General features: G+C 44.8%; 1 protein-coding gene across 1 annotated transcript in view; it reads left to right on the top strand.

Moving 5' to 3' along the window:
* Positions 1 to 9,282: 9,282 nt before the first annotated feature.
* Positions 9,283 to 10,587, top strand: part of capza1b (capping actin protein of muscle Z-line subunit alpha 1b) — a 56,214-nt gene continuing 54,909 nt past the window's right edge. The window contains exon 1 of the mRNA XM_043716371.1: positions 9,283 to 9,381. Coding sequence (XP_043572306.1) covers positions 9,307 to 9,381 — 75 coding nt within the window. The 5' untranslated portion in view covers positions 9,283 to 9,306. The remainder of the gene's footprint in view (positions 9,382 to 10,587) is intronic.

Genomic DNA, 10,587 nt, shown 5'->3' with positions numbered 1-10,587 from the left:
GAACAGCGGCTCCCCTTCCTTCTCTTTGAAGACCTTCAGGAGCTGCTCACATTGCTTCATGCTCCTGAAGGTGACATCGAAGTAGCCTGCCCCAGGGAAATCCTGCAGGCAGTACACGTCCGCTGCAGCGAACCCACAGCATCCCAGCAGCACTTTCTTGATAAACAGCATGCGGTCAAGTGGCGTACGATCCTCTATCTTCTTCACAGTCACCAGGACAGTGTTTCGAACCCCATGCCCAGGGCTGCGGGCAGCTGTTGAGGCCATAGCTCTGAGGTTGGCTGGTCCCTGAATTGGCGTTAGGCCGAAGCCAGCATGAAGATCCACCAATAGCAGGTCAGCACAACCAAACGATCCTCCAACGTCCAATCACGATCCAGTGATGATCTCCAGCAGCTCCGATGACTCGCAACACGACCCCCGTGGTATCTCCCCTGCCAGCACACGTCCGCTGTGTCGAACCTGCAGCACTCGAGCAGAATCTCTTCCTCTGGTCCTCAGGAACGACACATATTCCGAGCCAAAAGGCCGAGAAGCGCCGTCTACTTATTGTCTTGCCCTCTGTACCTCTGGCAGTACAGCATTCTCTCAGTCCTGCATTTAAATGTCAGCCTTCCCGTTTGTGTTCAAATCCCAGCAGTATAATTTTAACTCTGTTTTCCCATTCAAATACAAGAATGCAACCAACCAATTACAGATGACATGTCATTGAGTCATACAGCATGGAAACAGACCTCATGACTCAGGGTCTGTGAGTGCAAGATGATCAGGAGAATTTTCAGGGTGGGGCTTAGATCAGCAGTTCAGGAAGCGGGTTCATCTATACCTACTGAGGGAGCAGCCCAAGAGCGATAAACTGGGACTGGATGAAGATCAATGGCATGAGCTGGATTATAGAGGTAGAGGAGATTAGTGAAGGCTGCACATGGAGACACTATAGATGGATTTATCAATGAGGATGTGTGCTTTGAATTCAATGTAGTGAAGGCATTACTGAGGTTTTGATAATAGGTGACTGCATCTTGGGACTAATTTTAACTCTGTCCGAGTGGGGTGGTTCTATTTGGGTCAAATGGATGATGCAATAGAAGGATTTGCAGCTGAGGATGACATTTGTTACATTTGCTAAACACAGACACACACACATTCAAACACGCATACTCCTACATTACAGTAGGTACTACACTCCAAAAGTACTGAACTGGCTGGTGAGGTGAGAGAGTAACAGCCTTTGACATCAAGGCTGTATTCAACCAGTGAGGCATCAAGGAGCCCCAGCAAAACTGGAATCAATGAGTATTGGGGCAAAATCTCCACTGGTTGGAGTCATACCTGGCACATAGGAAGCTGGTTGTGGTTGTCATTAGGTCAGAGTCGAGTGTGTGGTGCTGGAAAAGCAAAGCAGGTCAGGCAACATCCAAGGAGCAGGGGAGTCAATCTTTCGGGCATAAGCCCTTCCGTCAACTCTCCTGCACCTTGGATCCTGCCTGACCTGCTGTGCTTTTTCAGTGCCCAACCTTTCGATTCCGACTCTCCAGCATCTGCAGTCCTTACTTTTTCCGAGCTGTTGTAGGTCAGTCAGCTCAGCTCCAAGAGTCTCTGCAGGTAATGTCCTGGGCCCAACCATCTTGAGCTACTTCATCAATGGCTTTCCCTCCATCATAACGTCAGAAGTGGATATATTCACCAATGGTTCACAATATTCGGCATCATTCGCAACTCATCAGATGCTGAAGCAGATGATGTTCAAATGCAACAAGGTCTGGATAATATCTAGGCTTGGGCTGACAAGTGGCAAGTAACATTCACGCCACACAAATGCCTAGCTATGAGCATCTCTAATAAAAGACAATCTAACCACCATCCCTTGACATTCAATGGTGTTACCATCACTGAATCCTCCACTAACAACATCCTAGGGGGTTATCATTGATCAGAAACTCAACTGGACTTGCTACATCAACATAGTGGGTGCAGAGGGTAGGAATACTGCAGCAAGTAACTCACCTCCTGATTTCCCAAAGCTTGTCCAACATCTACAAGGCAAAAGTCAAGAATGTGATAGAATACTTCCCACTTGCCTGGATGGGTGTGGCTCCAACAACACTCAAGAAGCTTAATACTATCCAGATAAAGCAGCCCCCACTTGATTGGCACTACAGCCACAAGCATCCAGTCCCTTCACAACTGACACTCAGTAACAGCAGTGTGTACTATCAACAAGTTGCACTGCAAACATTCACCAAAGATGCTTAGACAGCACTTTCCAAATCCATGACCACTTCCATCTTGAACAACACGGACAGCAGATGTACGAGAACACCACCACCTTCAAGTTCCCCTCCAAGTCACTCACTATCCTGGCCTGGAAATATATCACTGTCCCTTCACTGTCTCTGGATCAAAATCCTGGAATTCTCTCCCTACGGGCATTGTGGGTCAATGCAATGATTCAAGAAGGCAGCTCACTACCACCACTTAATGGGCAACTAGGGATGGGCAATAAATGCAATCCCAGCCAGCAACACCCACATCCCACAAATGAATTTAAAAAGACTTTGAAATATTTGTTGGTGATGAAAACAGTGAAATAAATGCAAAACACGATTTCTTCCAAACTTTCACACCAACACTGAAATGAGCTGGCTAACCTTTGGAAACTGCCCTGTGTCTGAGAGCCTAACTGTGATGTGGATTAAGGGCTAGGTTAGTTTATGGGATTTTAGGGTCGGGGCTTAACATCTTCATATTAACTGAGCTATGTGCTTTGAGTGACTGAAATTGAATATATTGGGTTGTGAAGATTGTTGCAGTACCAGGAGGCATGGGTTCAAGGTCACTTGCTTCAGGGATGTATCATATTATCTCTGAACATCTCTATAATTTGACTAGAAATATCTATGTTGGAACATGTGGCTTGCCTCCAGGCTGAACTGGGGTTAGGCTCGTTTAGTTGTTTTTCATTGACTGAATTATCACCTTCATGTGTATCTAAACTGTGTGCCTGAAGTTGGGTTGTGCTGTGTAGGAGTTTTGAATACCGCTGAATTGGAATGTAATGACTAATTGTTTTCATCAATGTTATGTTTATCACCCAACTGAGCTGTGCGAGGTAATTTGGCTGGGTGACATTGTAAATCTGATAGTGAAGTATAAAATGATTTTGCGCTGTGTAGTTGTGGATTGAGTTGTGATGTACAGTTGACGTTGGTTGGGTCTGGACTGTATTGTGTTGTTAGGGGTATTTGATTTGGATGGGTCTGGTTGGTATGGTTTAACTCTACAGAGCTGTGTGTTTCAGGGATAGTATATTGGGCTCAATTATAGAGTCATAGAATCATACATCACAGAAACAGACCCTTTGGTCTAATTCGTCCACACTGACCATGTTCCCAAACTAGTCCCACCTGCCTGTGCTTGGCCCACTTCCCTCCAAACCTTTTCTATTCATGAACTTATCCAAATGTCTTGTAAATATTGGAACTGAACCTGCGTCCACCACTTCCTCTGGCAGTTCATTCCACACACAAACCACTCTGTGTGAAATGTTGCCCCACATGTCCTTTTTAAAACGTTCTCCTTTCATCTTAAAAATATGCCCCCTTGTTTTGTACTCCCCCACCCTAGGGAAAAGACCCTTGTCATTCACCTTATCTACACACCTCATGATTTTGTGTACCTTTATAAGGTTACCTGTCAACCTCCTATGCTCGAGTGAAAGAAATCCCAGCCTACTTTTATAACTCAAACTCTCCATTCCAGCAGTATCCTCTAAATCTTTTCTGAGTCTTCTGCAATTTAATAATATCCTTCTTATAACAGGGCAGCCAGAACTGTACACAGTGCTGCAGAACAGGCCTCACCAATGTCCTGTACAATCTCAACATGACATCCCAACACCTATACTCAAAGGGCTGAGAGCAATGAAGGCAAGTACTATACTAAATACCTTCTTAACTACCCAGTCTACCTGGGATGCAAATTTCAAAGAATTATATATCTGAACACATAGATCTTTCTGTTCTACCACATTACCCAGGGCTCTACCACTAACTGTATAAGCCCTTCCCTTCTTTGTTTTATCAAAATGCAATATGTCACATTTATCTAAATTAAATTTCACTGTCACTGCTCAGCCCTTTGACATAATTGATCAAGATTTCTTTGTAATCTTAGATAACCTTCATTGTCCACTATCTCATCAATTATCTGTCTATCCTGATATCTCAGATTGATACTATATTTGAAGACTATTCAGTCTGTCATACTTGTGTTGACCTAATTTATCCGATGTCCCTTCTATTTCCCTATAGTGCTGTAATTATCTTCCATTCAAGTATTTGGCAAATTCCCTTTTGAATGTCGATATTGGTCCTGCTTCTGCTAACCTTTCAGACAGTGCTTCTCAGGTCACAACTCACTGTGTGCAGAATGTTTCCTTGTGTCACATCTTGTTTTTTCTTTGCTAATCCCCTTAAATCTGTATCTCTGCTTTCCAAACCATCTGTCAGTGCAAACGGTTTCTCTTGATTTAGCTCAGATTTTGAACTTCTTAACCTCCTGTGCTCTAAGAAGAGCATCACCAACTTCTCCAGTCATCTTACGTGATGCAAAATCCCTAATCCTCAGTATGATTCCAATAAATCTCCTCTGCATCCTCTCCAAGGCCTTGACATACTTCCTGGATTATACACAATACCATAACTGAGGCCAACCCCAGTGTTTTGTTAATGCTTTACCATAACTTCCTTTGTGTTCTATTCCCTGTCAATAAACTTTCTCACTATCCTGCTTTTTCAAAGTTTCAAGTGCATACAGCCTCAGCTCTCTAAACCCCATTTAAAATTCTACCATTTGATTCTTCAAACCAGAATGTACCACTTCACATTTCTTTTCTACCAACTATAGGGGGGAGCAATAGTCTCGTGCTGTCATTACTGTTAATGCGGAGACCCAGGAATCCTGCCATAACATATGGTGGAATTTGAATTCAATAAAAATGTGGAAACAAAGAGTCTAATGATGACTGTGAACCTGTTGTCAACTGTTGTAAAAGCCCATTTGATTTGCAGATGTCCTTTAGGGAAGGAAACTGCCATCCTTACCTGGTCTGGCCTAAATGTGACTACAGACCCACAGTAATGTGGTTAATTCTCAACTGCCCTTTAGGCAATAAACACTGGCCTTGCCAGTAAAGCTCTCATCCTGTGAATAATTTTTTTAAAAACTGTATTTGGTAGGGTCATACTGTTGTACCTTTTCTTTCATAGAATGTGAGATTTGCAGCAAGGTTAACATTGATAGCCATCTCTAACTGTCATTGTGAAAACTTGTACGGCTAGGTATTGTAACAGTTTACTGTGTAGATAGGTTGGTAGAGCTGTCATATAAGATTTCAGGAAGATAATGATTCTGTGTCTGAAGCTGACTGTGACCATGGTTAAGGAAATAAAAAGGACAAGTTGCCAAAAAGGGGGCTAAGAAAGCAGTGAAGAGGGCACCAGCAAAGGGGAGCAAATCAGGGAAGAAAGTTACTCCATTGACATTTACAAAACGATGAAGCAGGTTGATGCCAACACTGGCATCTCTTCCAAGGTCATAAGTGTCATGAACTCGCTCTTCAGCGATACTTCTGAGCGCATCACAGGGGAGGTTTCCTGCCTGGCCCATTACATGTGTACCACCATCAGCTCCCAGGAGATCCAGCCCATAGTGCCCCTGTTGCTGCCCAGGGAGCTGGCCAGGCATGCCATGTCCAAGGAGCTCCAGGTGAAATACATTTTACTGACAAAAACATACTGAACTTTGGATTTGATGATTCTGTACTGTGTGTTAGTGAAGATTAGAGCAGTCAGTTATTCAGTAAGTTACTGTCATGCTTTGTTTAAAAAGGATGCTGCTATCTTCAATGGAATGCTTCAGTATTTCCCAGTTCTCGGTTGAATGATGCAGCACTCAGTGATATCCTGCACTTTGTTCTGTCCATGGTTCTGGTTCAACCACTACCACAAAATCTTACCATCTGCCATTATCACATGATTTTTGGGGGGAAATTGATTGCCACTCTGCCTATATTGCAGCAGTGATTGCACTTTATAAAATTACTTCATTGGCTGTAATGACCTTTGGCTCTTCCGGTGGTCATGAAAGGCTCTTTATAATGCAACTCCATTCCTTCCTTTACTCAGTAGGTTTTATGGCAGGAGCTGCTGCACTGAATGGTGAACTGCAGTCAGTTTTGGCTGATATCCTGGATAAAAGCAAATTACTGTGGATGCTGGAATCTGAAACCAAAAGAGAAATTGCTGGAAAATCTCAGCAGGTCCGGCAGCATCTGTATGGAGAGAAAAGAGCTGACGTTTCGAGTCTAACTGACCCTTTGTCAAAACTGCAGGATTTATATCATAGAATGCTACTGAAGAGCAGAGACCCTCTGGTCCACTGAGTCTGCACTGAAAAATACCACTCTAAATCTGCACCAGCTTTACTTTCCAGAGGTTGAGAGGTTGCCCAGACTCCCACCACCCTCAAATGTTTCTTCAAATCTTGTTTAAACCTCCTATCTTTAACTTTAAAATTGTGCTCACTCGTTATCGAGCATTCAAATAAGAGAACCAGCTATTTTTGTATCCACCCAATCCATGCTCCTGAATATTATATGCCTAAATCAGGTCCCCTCTCAGCCTTCTCTGCTCTAAAGAAAACAATCCAAAATTATGCAGCCTCTCTTCATAGCTAAACTGCACCATCCCAGGCAACATCCTGGTGAAGTTCCTTCCACTCCCTTCAGTGCATTCACATCCTTTAGTGTGGTGACCAGATCAGCTGTGGCTGAACCAAATATTTAAATAGCTCCTAGAATCCCGACAGTGCAGATAGAGATCATTTCACCCATCAAATCTATACTGACCTTCCTCACAGCACCTTTATAACCTTTCATTTACCATGGCTAATTCACCTAACCTGCACATCTTTTGACTGTGGGAGGAAGCATCCAGTAGAAACCCAGGAAGACATCAGAGACCATAGCAAACTCCATATAGATAGTCACCCAATGCTGGAATTGAACCCTGTCATTGTGAGGGAGCGGTGATAACCACTGTGCTGCCCCAACTTAGCTCCAACACACCCTCCCTGCTCTTATAACCTATGTCTTGACTGATAAAGACAAGTATCCCAAATGCCTTGTTAACTACCCTATTAACCTGTCTTGCTGCCTTCATGGATTTGTACTCAAGTATCCCAAGATCCCTTTGTCCTCTGAGCTTCCTGGTGTCCTGTCATCCATTGAATGCATCAGCTTTGATCCACGCATCTGACCAAACTGTCTATATCTACAGGTAACACAATATCTTCTTCCTCACTGTTAAATCCCTGGCCAACCTTTGCGTCATCTTCCAACCTACTTATTAACTTTCCCTCCAACCTCTCCCACATAACCCACCAATTGGCTTCTCTATCATCTAAAAATATCACAAACAGTCAGGGTCCCAACACTCGTAATTATTAGATACACACAAACAGCCTTCTACCACTACCCTCATCTTCTACCTCGAAGTCAATTTTGGATGCAACTTACCAAATTACTCTGGATCCTGTGTGTTTTTGTCTTCTTTATCAGTCTCCCATATGGAACCTTGTCAAAGGCCAATTGAAATCCATATAAATTACATTGGCTTCACTACCCTCACCTACATACCTGGGCACTTGTTTGAAATAGTCAATCAAATTTGTTCGGCATGACTTCCCTCTGTGATTTTAGTCCACTGACTTTCCCTGATTAAATCATGCCTCTGCAGACTCAGTGATCTGTAATTCCTTCATTTACTCCCCTGCCTTCTTGAAATGTGGAACCACACTGGCCATCCCGCAGTCCTCTAGCACGTCCCCACCATGGCCAAACATTTGTTATGGAGTCTCTAATTTCCTCCCTCTTCTCTCACAGCAGCCTGGTATACGATTTATCTGGTCCAAGGGATCTGTCCACTTTTAAGCTCACCAAAACACCCAATATCTCCTCCTACCTGATAGTAATCTGCTCAATAATCTTACAGTCCTACTTCCTGAATTCTGTACCAACATCTTCCTCCTCCAAAATAAAGACAGCTACAAGGTACTTGTTTAATGCCTAACCCATGTCCTCCAGCTCCATGCACAGGTTATCTCCTTGATCCCTGGTAATGCTGTTCCCATTGATTGTCGTGGGATTCTACCTGCCAGTGTTTTCTCATACTTACACTTTGCTCTTTGATTTGCTTTCTTAAGTTTCCCTCTGCACTTTCTATACTTCACAAGGGCATCTGTTGATTTGCTCCTTTTGTACCTATAAAAGCCTCTCTTTTCCATAAAGCCATAAGAAATTGGAGCACTCGATGACTATGACTATTCAATCCACCAAGTCTGCTCCACCCTTCGATTATGGCAAAATTTTTTTCAACTACATTCTCCTGCCCTCTCCCCATAACCCTTGATCCATTTACAAATCAGTCCTGAATATTCTGAGACATCCAGGATTCTCTTGATTTGTCAATGTGGTAGTGTGTTGCTGCACTCAGTGGCCATTGGACAGTGCTAGTAGGATATGTGGGGGACTTGAAATGCTCAATAGGCAGTGTTGCAATAGTTTCTGGAATAGTGGTGCTAGAAGAGCACAGCAGTTCAGGCAGCATCTGAGGAACAGTAAAATCGACGTTTCGGGCAAAAGCCCTTCATCAGGAATGCAGGTATTTATAGGAGAAAGTGAGGACAGCAGATGCTGGAGATCAAAGTCGAGAGTCGGGTACTGGAAAAGCACAGCAGGTCAGACAACATCCAAGGCCTCATTCACGATGAAAGGCTCTTGCCCGAAACGTCGAGTCTCCTGCTCCTCGGATGCTGCCTGACCTCCTGTGCTTTTCCAGCACCACACTCTCGGCTAGCTATTTATGGTATGCTCTGTGTAAGCAATGGGCAAAGCTCACTGGGCAGTGTTTTCTGGTAGGGGAATTGTCACAATGATCAAATTGGAGTTTTGCAATGCTCACTGGACTGGGGAGTGTTGCAGTGCTCATTGGAGAGTATTGCAGTGGTCTGGTCACTGGCCTGGGGATTTGTTGCAATGCTCATTAGGGAGTGTTGCAATGCTCACTGGCTTGGGGAGTTTCTGTAATGATCATTGGGGGTTATTGCGTTGCTCACTGGCCGAGGGAGTTGTTGCAATGGTCACTAGGGAGTATTGGAGTGGTCACTGAGCTGACAGTGGCAGAGGCTGGTGCTTGCAGTACCGGTGCTGGGCTGTAGAGCGGCGCATGTGAGCCGGTAGCTCCCATGATGCCGCGAGGCGGGGACGGCGCTCGCTTGAAGATGGCGGCGGCGGAGGAGCAGCTTTCGGACCGCGACAGGGTGAGCGGGCCTGGCAGCGGGCATTCACTGACAGGGCGGGCCGTCCGTCCCACCTCGCCATCACGCGATAGTTCCCCAAGGCCGGCCCGGGTCTGGAGTTCACGCCTGAATTTGTCAGGGCCGTTGCTGCCAGTCCCGGGACCGGAGGCGCGGGCTGGGGAAAACATCCCAGGGACAGAGACAGGGACAGGCTCCCCACCCCCCCGGGGTAACCGAGACACTCCCTCCCCGCAGAGGAGTGAGGAGAAACCGAGGGACTGCCAGCCCCGTGGGAGGGAGGGACAGAGAAACCCCCGGGCGCGGGCTCTGAGAAACCCCGTCAGCCGGAGGCAATGGGAGTTGAGTGACCCTCACCCAGCCTCAGGGAACCTGGTTACTGCTCCAGCAGAGTTTACCACCTGTTCCTCCACAACAAGCCTCGGGAGACGAGTGTTCTCACTTACTTCTCAAATATGTCAGATCGGATTCTTAATCTTTGGCGTGTTGTAACGAGTTGGAAGTTAGCCTTTTGGGATCATGGGAAGAGGTCGGCGATGTTAACTATTGCATCTTATCTCTCTTCCCCCACCCCGACATACAAACCTGTCCACTCCAATTGGGAAGCGTGGAGCCTGATCAAGTTTGTGATTTTAGTTATTGGTTGCACATGAAGCTGCAGCTTTGATTTTTTTTTTGAGCGAGTGTGGAATTCTCTCAATTAACTTCTTCCTTGTTTGCAGTCTGTGAGCAACGTTTTGCAAGACTGGGCTTGCAACCTTATTGACATTTTGCAGGAGTGTTCTATTTGACACTTTAAGTGAAGCAGCCAAACGTGCAGCAAATATAGATGATTAGCTAAGTTTGGTAAATGGACTGGTCATTGCCCTGGAGATTAGCTTTTGGTGCTTGTTTATTTTAATGCCCTCACCTGCTCTTAGTTTCTACGAAGTTTTGATTTTGTCACTTTTTATGTAACTTGGCAAACTTGGCTTGTGACTTCAAATGACTGTGTATGAAGGGTTAGAATTCTCAAACTACATTCAAAATTAAATAAAAACAAAGTGCAGGGACAACTCAGCAGGTTTGGCAGTATTTGTGAAGAGAGAAATAGAGTTCATGTTTTGTTTCCAAACTGAAGTTAGACAATAGACAATAGGTGCAGGAGTAGGCCATTCTGCCCTTCGAGCCTGCACCACCATTCAATATGATCGTGGCTGATCATCCTTA

Source organism: Chiloscyllium plagiosum, chromosome 26 (assembly GCF_004010195.1).
Source record: "Chiloscyllium plagiosum isolate BGI_BamShark_2017 chromosome 26, ASM401019v2, whole genome shotgun sequence".
Taxonomy (NCBI): domain Eukaryota; kingdom Metazoa; phylum Chordata; class Chondrichthyes; order Orectolobiformes; family Hemiscylliidae; genus Chiloscyllium; species Chiloscyllium plagiosum.
The sequence above is the reverse complement of the archived record's forward strand: the minus strand, read 5'-3'. Positions and strand labels throughout refer to the sequence as shown.